This window comes from Erpetoichthys calabaricus, chromosome 12 (genome assembly GCF_900747795.2).
Source record: "Erpetoichthys calabaricus chromosome 12, fErpCal1.3, whole genome shotgun sequence".
Taxonomy (NCBI): Eukaryota; Metazoa; Chordata; class Cladistia; order Polypteriformes; family Polypteridae; genus Erpetoichthys; species Erpetoichthys calabaricus.
This window is the reverse complement of record NC_041405.2, coordinates 1,923,994-1,939,788: the sequence shown is the minus strand read 5'-3', so window position 1 is coordinate 1,939,788 and position 15,795 is coordinate 1,923,994. Positions and strand designations below refer to the sequence as shown.

General features: G+C 42.5%; 3 protein-coding genes and 1 long non-coding RNA gene across 6 annotated transcripts in view; 1 reads left to right on the top strand and 3 right to left on the bottom strand.

Moving 5' to 3' along the window:
* Positions 1–5,345, bottom strand: part of LOC114662226 (E3 ubiquitin/ISG15 ligase TRIM25-like) — a 63,065-nt gene extending 57,720 nt beyond the window's left edge. For both annotated transcript variants that reach the window (XM_051935165.1, XM_051935166.1), the window contains exon 1: positions 4,917–5,345. The gene's annotated coding sequence lies outside the window, so the exon portion shown is untranslated. The remainder of the gene's footprint in view (positions 1–4,916) is intronic.
* LOC114661667 (tripartite motif-containing protein 16-like) overlaps positions 1–15,795 on the bottom strand; it is a 202,558-nt gene that overhangs the window by 111,641 nt on the left and 75,122 nt on the right. The window lies entirely within an intron of this gene.
* Positions 1–15,795, top strand: part of LOC127529909 (uncharacterized) — a 60,712-nt gene that overhangs the window by 19,247 nt on the left and 25,670 nt on the right. The window lies entirely within an intron of this gene.
* Positions 7,738–15,795, bottom strand: part of LOC127529898 (tripartite motif-containing protein 16-like) — a 33,833-nt gene continuing 25,775 nt past the window's right edge. For both annotated transcript variants that reach the window (XM_051935153.1, XM_051935152.1), the window contains 5 exons: positions 12,934–13,029; positions 12,291–12,524; positions 12,039–12,198; positions 11,887–11,946; positions 7,738–9,867 (listed from right to left, as the gene is read on the bottom strand). In XM_051935153.1, coding sequence (XP_051791113.1) covers positions 9,326–9,867; positions 11,887–11,946; positions 12,039–12,198; positions 12,291–12,524; positions 12,934–13,029 — 1,092 coding nt within the window. In that variant the 3' untranslated portion in view covers positions 7,738–9,325. The remainder of the gene's footprint in view (positions 9,868–11,886; positions 11,947–12,038; positions 12,199–12,290; positions 12,525–12,933; positions 13,030–15,795) is intronic.

Sequence of the window (15,795 nt, the reverse complement as noted above, 5' to 3'; positions counted from 1 at the left end):
AAACGGATGTGGTGATTGTAACTTACAAAATTAAGGGTAATGAGTGGCCATTGGCCCTAGGGGGCCCTCCATATATTTGAGCCAAGGTCATGTGAAAAGAAGCCTTCGTGGAATTAAATGGTTCTCTGACATGCAAGGGTCCAGTGAGGATCCAGTAAAGAACTGCTTAAGAACCAGTAGTGTTAAGAGTGTCCAGCATTTTTACAGATTATTACTGTTTCAGGCCTGAGTCTACCGTAAGCCTTGTAATGCTAAGAACGTCGTGAAATTCGTCTGACATGCTAAGATTAATCAGTAACTTATGAGTGTTCCTCAGACCCCATCATAAATAAGGGAGCATGTTACATCCTCTTAATATGTGACCCCTAAGTGCTTCTTAAATGGACCTCCTCTGGAGCCCACCATAGCCTGCCACACATAATATGTAATATTCACATTATGACAGCTCTCTGTACATTTAGAATATTAAGATTTATATTGAGATTAAAAGAAATAAAACATTTATAGTACTAGGGGCTTTGCCCCCTTGCTCACTTCACTTGCCAACCCCCCCAGCCTGTGCTATGTGCCAGAAACTTTGCATCTCTGCCGCTCACGTATGTGGATTTCTCTTTCACCAAACAACAAATCTTTTAATTCTCGCAGAAGAAACACTACTTTTCCGTGATGGCAACATGAATTAGACGATCTACAAGTCTCCAACTTAAAGTTTAAAGCCGAACAATATCTACATACTTCTGTCATATCACCTGTGTCCATATATTTGATCTCTTTTCGCTGTTCCGTTATTTCACCGAGTAATAATTTCCGTTTGTTTGCACTAATGCTATCTTTACTATCCTTTTTTTGAGACTTTCGAATTTCAGTACTTTCATTATCTCTAACCTGCTCTGCATGTGTATCACACCAACGTTTTGGAATTCTTTACGACGTTCTATTTTGTCATCTACTCTTTGTCTTTTATTTCCTGCCCCGGGTGTGGTTAAATCTCTTGGCAGAAAGTCTTGTCTCGCGGGATGTGAAAGTGTCTCTCTGAGAAAGTCGCATCTCGTCCCACGTTAGAAAGTCTCGTCTCGTCACAGGATATTTTTATCATTGACTTACAACCTTTGTGTCTTATAAACCATTCGACTTAAGATTACTGCCATGTCTCACAGGTGAATGACAGTTTTCACCACGCCATTCCTGGATGCTGTGACTCACTCATCTCAATCACAGTTTATTATCTGCAGCTGTTTCGACTACAGTCAGTTACATCTGTCTTACAATTACGGGAAATATCTCGTCACAAAACTGAAGGTGATCAAATGTGAAGAAAAGAAGAAGCGAATGTGATCAAATGTGACATGAAGTTATCCCATTGTGACCGATGTTCACTGTACTGCTGCACTCTGGCTTTGGATCTGGTTAACCTCCGAAGCTTCTGCGTTGTGATTCACAATGTGCCACCATGAAGGGGTAATGAAACCACACTGAACTCCTTTATCTGTCAAGGTTTATTATTAACAGGCTGAAACGTGAAAACAGAAAATATAAGAGGCTCAAACTCTGCCGGTACAATCTCTCCTCTCACCGTTAAAACAATGAACATCGGGAGAGGCTCACGCTGATGATGTGACATAACACAGACAAAGCTATACAGTGTATTATTTATATATATATATATACTGCTCAAAAAAATCAAAGGCACCCTTTTCCAATCCAAGTATAGCATCAAGTCAATGACACTTCTGTGCTGTTGATCTGGTCAGTGACGTAGCAGAGGGGCTTATTCATCAGTTTCAGCTGCTTTGGTGCACTAGAGGGGCAACAATGAGACGACCACCTAAACAGGAATGAATGGTTTAACAGGTGGAGGGAGGCCACTGACATTTTTTCCGCCTCATCTGTTTTGTCACTTGTTTTGCATTTGGTTACGGTCAGCGTCACTACTGGTAGCATGAGGCCATACCTGGACCCTACAGAGCTGGCACAGGTAGTACATCTTCTCCAGGATGGCACATCAATACCACGTGCCATAGCCAGAAGGTTTGCTGTGTCTCCTAGCACCGTCTCAAGGACAAGGAGGAGATTCCAGGAGAGAGGCAGGCAGTTACCCTAGGAGAGCTGGACAGGGCCCCTCGTAGAAGGTCCTTAACCCATCAGCATGACCCACCAGTATCTGCTCCTTTGGAAAAGGAGGACCAGGATGAGCACTGGCAGAGCCTACAAAATGACCTCCAGCAGACAGGCCACTGGTGTGAATATCTCTGACCAAACAATCAGAAACAGACTTCATGAGGGTGGCTTGAGGGCCTGATGTCCTCTAGTGGACCCTGTGCTGACTGCCCACCTGGCACCGTGGAGGTTGATTGGCATTTGCCATAGAATACCAAAATTGGCAGCCTGTGCTTTTACAGATGAGAGCAGGTTCACCCGGAGTACATGTGACAGATGTGAAAGGGTCTGGAGAAGCCATGGAGAACATTATGCTGCCTGTAACATCGATCAGCATGACCAGTTTGGTGGTGGGTCAGTGATGGTCTGAGGAGACATATCCATGGAGGAACGTACAGACCTCTACAGGCTAGACAATGGTACCTTGACTGCCATTAGGTATCGGGATGAAATACTTGGACCCATCGTCAGACCCTATGCTGGTTCCTCCTGGTGACTGACAATGCACGGCCTCATGTGGCAAGAGGATGAAGGAATTGACACCATTGACAGATTCCCCACACTCACTTACCTGACCTCAATCCAATAGAACACCTCTAGGTGGGACATTATGTTTCTGTCCATCCGACGCCACCTGTTTGCACCTCAGCCTGTCCCAGGAGCTCAGTGATGCCCTGGTCTAGATCTGGGAGGAGATCCCCCAGGACACCATCAGTCATTTCATTAGGACATTGTCAGGCATGGGATTGGGGCGCGCATACAAACTACTGAGTATGATTTGGAGTTGCTGCAATGAAAATTTGGCCAAATGAACAAGCCTGCCACATCATTTTGTCACTTTGATTTTCGGGGTGTCTTTGAATTTTATTTATAATTTATATTATATAGATAGACCCCCTGACTTAGTAAAAGTTGCAATTTTCAAGAAACATATTCTCAGGGAGTGTAAGCCCCGTTCTGGATTTGGAGTTCATAAAACATTTGAGAACTAAACACACTGTGAACCGTCTGAAGGCCACACCACCTGCACCTCAGAAGAGGTCATCCACCTGAAGCTAAGCACGTTCAGGCCCGGCCAGTCCTTGGATGAGAAACCATCTAGGAAAAGCTTGGGTTGATACTGAAAGAGGTGTTGGTTAGGCCAGCAGGGGGCGCTTACCTTGTGGTCTGTGCGTGGATCCCAATGCCCCAGGGCAGTGATGGGGTCACTATGCTGTAAAAATTGAGCCATCCTTCGAATGAGACGTAAACCCAAGGTCCCGACTCTCTGTTGTCATAAAAGATTCCTGGACATCCTTCGTAAAGAGCAGAGTGTATCCTGATGTCCAAGATAAATTTCCCCCCATGGCCTGGTCATTCTGGTTTCCTAATCATCCCTTGACTCTAACTGGCTCTCTCTGTCACCGTCTAACAGCTAATAAGCATACTGGTATAAAATGGCTGCCATTGCATCATCCAGGTGGGTATGCTGCACATTAGTGGTGGTTGAAGAGGCTCCATACTCACTTTAAGTAAAGAGAACTAAATAAATGTACAGAATTATTGTTATTATTATAAAACACATAATGAGACTTGTTTACTTCATGTAATGACTGTGTAAGTATAACAGAGTATATCAATGATATCTACACCAGGCTGTCCAGATGGTGTCTGTGTGTCTGAAGGACAGGAGAACAGGTTGTGATGTGTTGTCTTCTTCTCTTCATTGTGTAGCCCACTTTGTTTTTTTCCCTGTTGCTAATGACGCTGCATATCACTGTGATGTTATCTAAAAGAACAATGGGTTGCTCTTAAGTGGGCTTCTCTTTTATGGCATGCCTGTCATTTTTTTGTGGTCATCTTAGAAACATCACGTTGCCAATTTTGTGCTGATTTATACAATTTGCCATATTTGGTTATTAAATTATGATGTCACGTTTACTTAATATTACATTTCACAAATTAATTTCATTCATCTGAAGGACCAATCATGTCATGTTTCCGACCGAATTCATGTCACTATCACAGGGGTGAGCCTATGCCAGCTAGCATCAGATGCAAAGCAAGAACAAACCAGGACAGGGCGCCACTCCCTTGTAGAGTGAAAACAAACACCAAACACTCCCTCATTTTGGGCCAATTTAGTGTTGCCAGTTTACCTAACCTGCAAGTGTTTTGGAGAGTGAGAGGAAAACCCACATAGGCACAGAGAGAACATGCAGACTCCACACATGGGAACCTGCTCGCCATACTGACAACCACTGCGCCACCGTGCCGCCCATATAAATTATCAAACGACTTAAGATGTATTTTTGTGACATTATATGGGACGTTATGCTCGCGCCTCGTGGCTGCTTAAGAGTTTGAGAAGCGCACGTGAAATGAGATCGTACTTCACCTACGTGCATCTTGGAGGTGCTCATCGCTAAGACTCGTCGTTCCTTGGGGTAACGCAGCCCAAATCAGCAGCCCCTGGAGGCCTCGCTGCTACCACAGCCAGCGGAGGTGCGGAGTGACAGGCGGGGGTCAAAAGTGAAGAAATTAAAGTGAAACAACCGCCGGGCACTTCGAGCCAAAACACGATGTAATTATTCGTGCAGTGCATCTCGTTTGGGCTCAGTTTTGAATGTCATCAACAAGACAATTTCCCCTCGGGGATTAATACAAAGTAACAAATAATACAAAATAAATCGATTAAATGATGACAATGAGGCACACAACATTACTGCCAGGTGAGATCGAGAGCAGAGCGCGCCTGTACGTTGGAGGCAGCAGATTACCTGGAAGATGCGCGGGGTTGGACGGCTGGTTGACACACAGGTGCACGGAGCGCCACGGGTCTCAGGAAGGTTCAAGGATGCAGGTGGAGACCATCAGAGGAGAAAATCAATAGGAGCCCCTCGCAAAGGACAGCGGTGGTCTTCAGCGGGAAAAGATGAGAGAGAAATAGCGGAAGACGGTCAGGTACACGGGACGAGATGACGTGAAGTAGGAGGAGCTCAAGAGCCGCCGCCGCGTCTGTGTTTGAAAAGAGGCGTGTCCAGTGACCATAACAGCGGGAAGGTGTGGCTGTGATGTCTCAGAAGCGCGCCCGTCGTTGGACACAACTGTCATCCAGTGTGCAGGACACCTTGGTGTCCGTTATACTTTCATTCATGTGCATTAGATGGCGCAATGAACGTGTATTAACTACAAGCAAACTCATTGCACTTCACTGAGAGTCTTCTTAAACTTACTTAAGTATAGACAGATAACAGCGTTGTTTATAGGACTCGTCTCAGATCACATACTACCGTCATAAACAGTACCATAAAGGACGTTGTGTTATTCCGCAGATTTTATGAGAAAGGCCTAACTGTATCTGTTGTGTGCAATTTGATTCCCACATTCTGAAGGGGGCAGAGACGAGCTTTTCGTTACTTTACCTCTCTGCACTACAATATTTTTCAATCCACAAGGTGGTGCTGTAGGTCAAATTCCAGTGCCAAGAGCTTTTATTTTAAACTAATTTAAACTTTAAACGAACTTTTACTATTATTATTAGTAGTATACTTTTAGCAGCTATTAAAGCTGAAAGTTATATTAAAAGGTTTTAAAAATGTCAATTGTCCTTTTTGCCTTACAATTGTATTCAAAATGTGTAGGTATTTAATTGGAATTTTACTTTAAACTTTTGTAGTACTAGGGTGTTGTACCGTGTTAGCCATTATGAATGTAGAGAAAAGCCAAGCAAAATGACACCTTTTATTGGCTAACTAAAAAGATTACAATATGCAAGCTTTCGAGGCAACTCAGGCCCCTTCTTCAGGCAAGATGTGAAGAAGGGGCCTGAGTTGCCTCGAAAGCTTGCATATTGTAATCTTTTTAGTTAGCCAATAAAAGGTGTCATTTTGCTTGGCTTTAAACTTTTGAAAATGAAAAATTATTCGATAATGTGAACAACATAAATATGACATCAACCTATTATTAAAACCAGATTATTTCACAATGTAATTTTTAACGTATGAAATACAGCAGCTGTATATTATTTGCAGTACACATATGCCCTCCAGTGGTGATATTTCATATCGCATTTGTAGGATATTTCTATTTTATGCCCCTCATTTCTGCCTCTGTTAGAAAATTAAAGAGTTGGCTCATTTCTTCAAGTCTGACGTTGACTGTGAGAACATGCTGTGGTTCTGCAGCGTGAAAGAGAATGTGAAACCTTACAAAAACAGCCTTTGCAAAGTGAACAACCTTTGTGAAGCACGACGGGCCTGTGGCTAAAGGCTCTGTCCTGGTGACTCAAAGGTTGCTGGTTCAAATCCTGGCAGTGACAGAAGGAATGCTACTCCGGTGGGCCCTTGAGCAAAGCCCTGAACCTGTAATTGCTCCAGGGGCACACGCTGTACAATGGCGGACCCTGCGCTCCAACCTCAAAACTCTCTGGAGTATGCAAAAAATGATAAATTCCTAATACAAGAAATTATATACAGCAAATAAAGGATTAAAATCAATACAATTCTGTAACCTTCCTCTTTGAGATTTACCCAAGTAGGCTTTGATGTGACCAGCTTTTAATGATGACAACTTCTGCTCCTGCTGTGACAATGACAATACAGTACTAATGCAAGGATGACTCCGATGACAACAACTACTAATGCTATGGCAGGGATGACTAGGACTACTACTGCTGTGAAAATGAGTGCAATGAGTACAACTAGGAGGACTGTGACAACTACTACTGCTATGACAGCGATGGCTGCAATGCTTACTATGCAGTACTAGTACTGGTAGGACAACGATGACACCGGTGACTACAAATGCTATGGCAAGGATAACTGGGACTACTTCTGCTGGGAAAACAAGTAGAACGAGTACAACTAGAAGGACATCTACAACAACAACTACTGCTGCCGTGAAAATGACTACAATGAGTAGTACAACTACACGGGTGACTGCGGTGGTGACTTCTGCTATGAAAACGATGATCGCTACGACTACTACGCTACAACAAGGAGGACTAGAATGGTTACTGCTGCTACTGCTATGACAATGATGGCTACAATGACTACAATAAAGCACTACTAGCAGTAAAACAAGGATGAATACGACAACCACTAATGCTATGGCAAGGATAACTAGGACTACTGCTGCTGCAAAAATGACTACAAGTTCTACTTGACTTCTGCAATGACAATGATGACTAAGACCACTACTAATACTATAATTCTATAAATTCATGCTCTTTGTATAGGACTCACCTGCAGGACTACCTACACCAAAACCTTTAAACTGTAAAAATGAAAAGACAATAATAAATCTCCATAATGACAATTCTCAGTTTCAGCTACTTGACTCTTATTCATAAGGAAATAAATCATATATCTATCTATCTAAATATATATATATTTGTTATAAATCCCTTCCATTTCCCAAATCCAGTCCTTGTCCCCAGGTCATCTCACTGCAGAATCAGGACCAGCCTGAAGTCTACATTGGCTCTCAGTCCTGCCTACTCTCCACATCAGTGTTCAGTTTATAGCGCCTTTCATGTTGATCACCACCTCAAACCATCACACACACACCAGAGGAACACACACGTTACTAACACACAGCTCCTTGTAACAAGTGAGCCTTTATTACACACATTATAACACCCTTTTTCGTGTTTCAAAATCCTGGACATTGTTCTTCAAACTCACATTTCTATACTAAGACCTTTGTGAAGTCCGCCAGTTTGATGCATTCAGCTCTTCATTCCCGCTGCTCTTGTTCCTGACTGGACACTAAATGAAGATCCTTTAAATGTCCACCATCCCCTCCACAGCTCTGTATTCTCTTCACCCTTTTGAGCTCACCTGGGTTTGTAGGCTCCTCTCAATTTACAGTGTGTGGCGCCCCCTGTCTGTCACTGTGTCAGTTTCAATTTGACTGCAGAGCTCTCCGTAGTGGACATCTTCCTCTTTTTATGCTGTGACTCCTCATTTTCTTTTGCTTCTTTTCTTTCTTCAGTTCTTCTTATTTTTCCTTTGCTTCATCAAGTTGCACTAAAAGGCACTGTAAGACTATATACAATTTGATTGATGCTCTTGTCTCCTCCATGATGTCTGTTCAACTTCTTGAAGACTCCATCGGTCATTCACTGAACTTCACTTCAGACTTGTTTATCTAATCCTTTATTTTTATAAATGTTTCTGATCACTTTGGGTTAGGTCCCCTCTGTCAGAGTTGTGATGAGGAATTTCCTTCTACCCATTATGGTCAGGGGATGTAGTTGACCCATTCACCTAGTGAGGTCACTATGCTGAACTACCAAGGTAAAGACCATCAACACCATCATCATGTCAGCCAAGATGAGGGAGCAAAATGAGAAATGCGTTAGTGAACAGAAAGTCTCAGTTCCTCAGACAAAGTACAGGTTTGGTGTGGGGACTCAGACTGATTTGGTGGCAGGAACCGACATAGGGTCAGAATGGAAGTCCACCATTGAGCAGACCAATATATACATATACACCATAAAGTGCCAGCTTTGAATTGCCAATTCACCCAAAACACAAGAATTTGGGAGCTGGGAGGGAACTGCAGAACTTGGAGAAAACTCCACAGACATTGGGAGAACATGGGCATAGCAACTGTGATCATCACTGTGCAGATGGACTGGGATGAAATGAAATAAACAAGATTAAGAAGAGTTGAGTGGTCAGCTTGGATTTCTCATGTCTCCTACGTTATTTGATATTTATAAGCCAAATGAAGATTTCATATTGTAGGTGGCAGGGACTCGACTCAACTCTCCGGTCCTTTTGGTTGACCGTGCTGTTCTACTTGAGGACAAGTTTTAAATGTAAACCATTAAGACAGTGCCACTCTGTGGCCATTCAGAGTACTGAACATGAAGTGTGGTCGAAGGAGTTTCATAGTGATATGAACATCAGCTCACAGTCATCTCTCCTCATTGTTTTCTTGATGGTGATCACAGTGATGGTTGGAGACTCTACAGTATTCTGCTGTCCAGGGTCACTGTGGGAGAAGGAATGGCAGGTCAGCCAGCAGATATGTGTGTGTGTGTGTGTGTATGTGTGTAAAAATTCGAGAAAGAAATGATGAACGACCTTCAGCCCACTTCACGTAGTTTTCCTCTTCAATCCAAAATAACAAGATGAACTGTGTGACAGGAGACAAAGTGGCCTATACATGACGCCAGTCACTTGTTAAGTTGCTTCAGGGGGCAGATTGTCACACTGGAGTGCCATCCTAACCCAAACGCTGGATACAGTGGCTCAGTGAAGATGGTCTTGAGCTTATACAGGAGGGTCACTGTGTCTGAGATGCCGAAAAATGATAAACAGCCAGTAGGACAATCAAGATACACACCTATTTTTTGACTGTAGGGGGCAGTGATGTCAGTTTCCATGCCATCATGCCAGAATGTATAACCGGAATCAGAGTAGTACAAACTCCAGGACTTGTCGTTGAATCCTAGGTGACCATCTTCATCATTTCCTTTTCTGCCAATTCCTTTGTATGCAACTCCGATGTCAATCTCATCACCATTGCACTCGACCTCCCAGTAGTAGCAAGTCCCACTCAGCGCCTCTCTGCACAGGATTTGCTCCCAGTAGTCAAATCTGTTGGGGTGATCAGAACACGAACCTTCAGTCTCTTGACATGTCACCTTCCTGTTCCCTTCAGACAGGCAGAGGCGTCTGTGTGCCGTGATGGGGTCCAGGGTCAGTGCACGGAAGTCTGAATGGAAAGAGAAGAAAACGAGTAAAGAAATCTGTTGACATTTTTACAGAAGGAGACATGAACCTGGAGGGGAGCAGAGCTTCAATGACCAAAACTTTCATTTCTGATTTTCATGGACCAATGAATGCCACGTGACTTCTGTGACAGCCCCAAATGAAACAAGTCAATTTGAGGTCAAAAAAGTAAACTGAATTATCATCAAAGTGCCGAGAGTCTGAGGTGTGGTGGTCATGTGGATGAGCAGAGGGCAACAGCTCAGTTCAGCACTGTCAGGTGGCCAGTCCTTCTAACCTACAAGGTAAAGTGCAGGTTATTGTGAGGAACATCGGGAGAGAAGAAGTGGACTGTGGGGACTGTGGACTGAGTGACCAGCTGTCAAGGAGGAACTGGAGTCAAAAAAATAAACAAAAGAGAGGGGGGATCAGGGGAACAGGACCAAAGGACCAGGAAGAGTAAGGAACAGAAGCAGGACCCACAGGACTTGTGTGGCAAGGAGAGCTAGACGAGACACAAAGAGTCATAGAAGAAACATTGGGGGAATTGAAATTGATAGATAGATACTTTATTAATCCCAAGGGGAAATTCACAAATTGGTCTGTGAGGACAAAAATACGAGAGGAAGAGCAATCAAATCACAAAATGGTAGCGCCCATGAAAAAACAAAATGGTGTTGGGGTAAACAAAAATAAGGATGGTCAATTTTCTAAATACACAAAAGGACTTCCGTGACTCAAATTGTGTTTACTCACATGTTCTCTGACATGTAAAACATTGTTTATGTATATAAAAATGTATTCTTTAAAAATTTTAAAAATGTATTTTAGTAAATGACAAAAATGATTATTAGTGCAGATAAAAAAGAAATCCAACACTACACACAAAACGACCAACATGCACGACACAGTCCAGATTCGCAGTGTATTGATGAAATGAAACCCCCTGTGATCAGCCTCCTGAAAATTAGGCAACCTTTTGTCCTACCGTGATGTCGATGTATGTGAATATTTTTAGATATAAGCTCTCCCAGAAAAAGGCATTTTCCAACACAGAAGAAATCACAAATCAGACACAGGACAAGAACATAAATGCAGAGAAAACCGTAAATCGATGGGTGTAACTAATGAAATGCTGCATGATGAAATGTTGAAACAACAAGACATCGTCCACTGCAATCCTGTCAAGTTTATTATAGCTCTCCTTTAAACCATCGGAGCTGCCCAATGATGTGGTACTCCAGGGGCTGCTGGGATTTGCAGTCCATTTAAGTAGCGCTGATGCAGCATCACCAATAGTTTTCTGCAAAAAGTCACAAAACTCACAGAATAATTTCCATCTAAGTATTCATGACAAACCAGCAAATAGGCGGATCGTAACCTGCAAATCACAAGGGCCGACCTGTAACTTTAGTTTCATTTGACATTTATAAAGAAACTTGATTTGGCACATGACATACCTCCTTCCTGTACATTCGGTTTTATAAATCTAATTTCTGTTTGTGCATACACCATTTTTGTCTTTTGAGCATAAGCAAAATTTTAGTACAGAATATAAGCAAGATTTTATATATGAAGCCCCCTGGCCTTTACAACTTTGATGACAAATTTTGCAGTTGATAACATTAGAAGCAAAAGACATGTTAACTCAAGCAAGCAAACAGAAATGTCAAGAGCGCAGTGATTAAGTTAGAAAATAAACAGTCTATAACACCTTTTTAAAATGAGCATCACCCGGCACTGTTTAGCAGCTACAGAGCTATTATATAATTATTAACAATTAAATTTCTTCCACTCTTCACAACCCAGTAGGGTATTCAAGAGAGTTATTGCACAACAGCACCCCCCAGTGAGCTCAAATCAAAGCTTCAGGATTTTTCCCCCCCAAGGATTATTCACCCTTCCACTGGTCCATTTTTAAGACATATGGCCCTCTCGGTGCCATTAAAGTACCTGACTTTAATCTAGTAAACTAAAATATGAAACCTTTGATATTAATAATAGAAACTAGAAAGAGACTCACATTTTAAAAGGTGACTTCGACACCTCAGATTCTGCAGGACGGGCCCTGAATCACCAGCTCCTGAGGAAAAAAGAAGAGAAAAGAAGAATGTGGGCCTCCAGCACTTGTGACAAGCAGAACACCTGAAGGTTACTGGAGGACACCCAACCCACCGGCCCCACTGCTCCTCACAACCTTCCAGTCAGTGATCTCCTCCAGACTCTTCTTCAGATCAGACAGGTTCGTCTGGAGAGTCTCAGGAAGAAAATCCTCATGAAGAGTTAGACTAGGCACGTCTCCCTTTGCAGGAGGATCACAGAAAGATGGGAACTTCTACAAGAGGAGCAGAACACAGAATGAGAAATTGAGAGAAAAAGACGGGGTCATCAAACTACTGATGGTGTCCTTTAGATCAGCCCTCTCACCTTCAGAAAGTGGATGTGGTCGCCCGTCTGTAAAAGCTCGGCCAGCTCTATGGTTCTTTTCTTCATCTCCTTGATTTCCATCCCCACTTCCTCGATGATCTTGTCCGTCTTTCTCAATTCCATCCTCTCGTATTCTCTAATCATCTCAACGACATCTGATTTCAGTCTCTCAATGGACTCAAGCACAGACTTGAAGGTCTCCTCGTGTTCCTCCACTTCTATCTCTGCAGAGCTCTGATTAGAAGAAGATAGAGACTGATGGGCTTTAAAGGATCCACAAAACGTGGTGACACTGAGAACTGCGGCCATAACAATACAAAGCAAAAAATCTATAAAGGGAAGTCTGAAGGTTGTTCAAGAATAATTAGCAGAAAGGACGTCACCACCAAGGGTGCTCAATACGTACACACGAATTGCTTAAAATTCTGCATTAAGGGCTTACAATTTATTGTGGGTATTCCTTTCTTTATTCAAAGACTCTAAAATTTAAATTCAGGATTGTTGTACGCTCAAGAGAAACTTACTGTGCATATAAAAAATAAAACATTTGTTTTCCTTCTCACTTTATCCTCCTTGACCTTTACGTCAATTCTCGTCTCTCATTTGTTTCCATGGGGATGTGTAAACGGGACACGAGACTCACCTGAATCCTCATTCTGGCCTTCTTCATCTTCTTCAGTGTCTTCTCCTTCACTTTAACTTTCCTTTTCATTTCATCCTCTCTCTTTTTCAACAGACTCTGTGAGGAGACGAAGAGGAAGACAAACGTCTTGGGAGTGGGCAGAGATGGAAAAATGGAGCCCACGAGAGAAGGAAAAAAAAGGAGGATGAGGAAAGAAAGAGACACAATTGGACATCAGGCTAGCATCTTGGAAGTGAATGTGTGAGGGACACAAGGGACTGGACTGGAGGGAGGATTGTGGTCAGTGGTTAAAAGGGGAGAGAAACAAGAAATGGACCCTCTGAGTGAAGACCTCATTGAATGAGCAGACATTTAGAGGAAAAATGAAGATGGAGGAATGAAAGTCTGAGGAAAAACAGGAGAGATAAGGAAAAATAGAGTGGGATGGAATTTGAGGTTTGCCATTTATGCATTAGGAAGGATATGTCCTAGAGGAATGGCCAGATGTACAAGGAAGAAGGTCCAAATCAAGAGATTTGACAGAAAAGACCCATCCACTCATGAGGTCACAGAGGGTTATAAAGAATTAGAAAGGGAAGATGGCATCTGACTACAGAGAGGTAAAACTCCTTTGAGCAACCACAGCAGGTCAATAGCAAATGGCTCATATGGACCCTACTGTGTGGACCAGGGATGGATGGGATACCTTTGGTCTTGCTAGCTAGGCATTTCATTTCTTTAACTTGACAACTGGTGAAAAAGAACAGACATGACTGGCATAAAGGTAATGGAGTGAATGAATGAATCTGTCCAGAATGTCTGGAATGAAAGCTTTACTTCAGGGTATTGTGTCTTGGTATCCCAAACACCCACAGCGGTAACAATGTCCACTCCAGAACATTTCTCTCCTACAGCGTGTTATTCAAATCATTCTGTTTGAGGCTTTCAGATCTAGCAAAATGATGGCATGAAACTCAACCCTGCACTTTTATAAAATCAAGGTGCCAAGGTAGTTCCTCTTTTGGAACCTCTTTTGGTCCCCAAACAAACCATCTACATGAAGATACCAGTAAGAGACTTTTATATTTTTTTTAGATCCATAAAAGGTTCCACAAATAACCATGAAGAGATAATAACAGTCATGAGAAATACCAAAGGGTTCCTGATTTTGAGAGGACTCTTGCTGTCTACACCAACACAGGCTCAGTTCAGGTTTGCTTGTTCTGTCAGTATCCTGCCGACTACACCTTAAAGATTTCGGTTTTGTCCCCATATTGCGTCTCCTTTTCAAAGGTCAAGAAACCACTGCCATGTGCACAGAACCTTTCCCAGAATGAAATGGTTCTTCACGGCTCTATGAGGAACCACACAATCCAGTAAAGTGCCATTAAGGAACCTGCAATGTTAAGAGTGTAGAGCAACTCAACAAGTATGGCTACACAAGTCCTGTTCTTATGTCTCTATAGAAGTAGGGAGACAATTTAAATATTTCAGAGTCTAAACAGAAGAAAAAAAAAACAGAAAAAGCAAAATATAAATATTATGAGAAGTCAACAGATTTAAGTTCACAAAATACATCCTAAGAAATAAAAAGAATAAATTATTAAATACAAACTCAAGGCAAAATCCAATCCACATGTACATTTCTTGCTCAGCAGAGGCTTTTATCCAAAAACGACTTACAAAAAGAGGTCAATATAATTGAGTAAATGGTACTGGGAGAGGGAGGGGTTGGGCCCCCCCCCCCCCGAGTGTGACAGGACAAGGGGACAAAACTGATCACCGCACGTTAAGAACAAAATACGAGCGAGTTACAACTCCGAGGTTACAAAATCTATTAGCTCTTAGACGGAAATTCAGAGTCTTCAAACGCATTGAGGGACACAGAAACTTGGAGGTGGGCAGCTCGTTCCACCAGCTAGAAGCCAAACAAGAGAGTGTGGATTGAGATTTGATACCATGCAGAGATGGCATTACCAGGTGCCATGAGTCTTGAATTATTTGATTTGTTAATGAAGAGACGTGGGTTCTCTTCCTGGGTCCTCCCTGCGTGGAGTTTGCATGTTCTCCCCGTGTCTGCGTGGGTTTCCTCCCACAGTCCAAAGACATGCAGGTTAGATGCATTGGCGGTCCTAAAGTGTGCTTGGTGTGTGTGTGTGTCCTGTGGTGGGCTGGTGCCCTGCCCGGGGATTTGTTCCTGCCTTGCGCCCTGTGTTGGCTGGGATTGGCTGCAGCGGTCCCCCGTGACCCTTTAGGATATAGTGGGCTGGGTAATGACTGACTCATTACATGTCACACAATTCCCATTCATTTTTGACTTTGTAATGAAGCATACTATTTTAATTATTGATCGTAAAGGGGCCATCATGCTTTATGTATGGGAACAGGGCAATGGAATATTAATTATCGTGTGAATTCTATATTCATATATACTTAAATATAAAAGCTGTCTGTATGCCCATTCGGTTGCTATGACTCTGTCATTCCAACACATGGTGCGCATTACAAACATTAACACTGCTTTTCCAATTCCAAACCAAACGACATATAACAGAGACATGATCGTTACATGATGCACTGCAGAGGTGAACCCTGAGGTGAACATTGGTTGATTATTTAGATTCCAAGCTGCCTAAGATGGGTAGCACAGCTAGTATTTAAACATGCACACAGACTGTACATACATATCAAAGTAATGTACAAATTATTAAATTATATATTTTCAAAAGGAAACCCACCCCACCTGGACTTCCCATATACAGAAGACTCTAAATGAATTAAATGAATTGATTCACTTAAACAGGTAGTTTGACAGAATCGAATTAGTAAAGTGAAATGCCAATCACTACTGCTTGAGATGCTCATTTCAAAGCCTCCTGATTC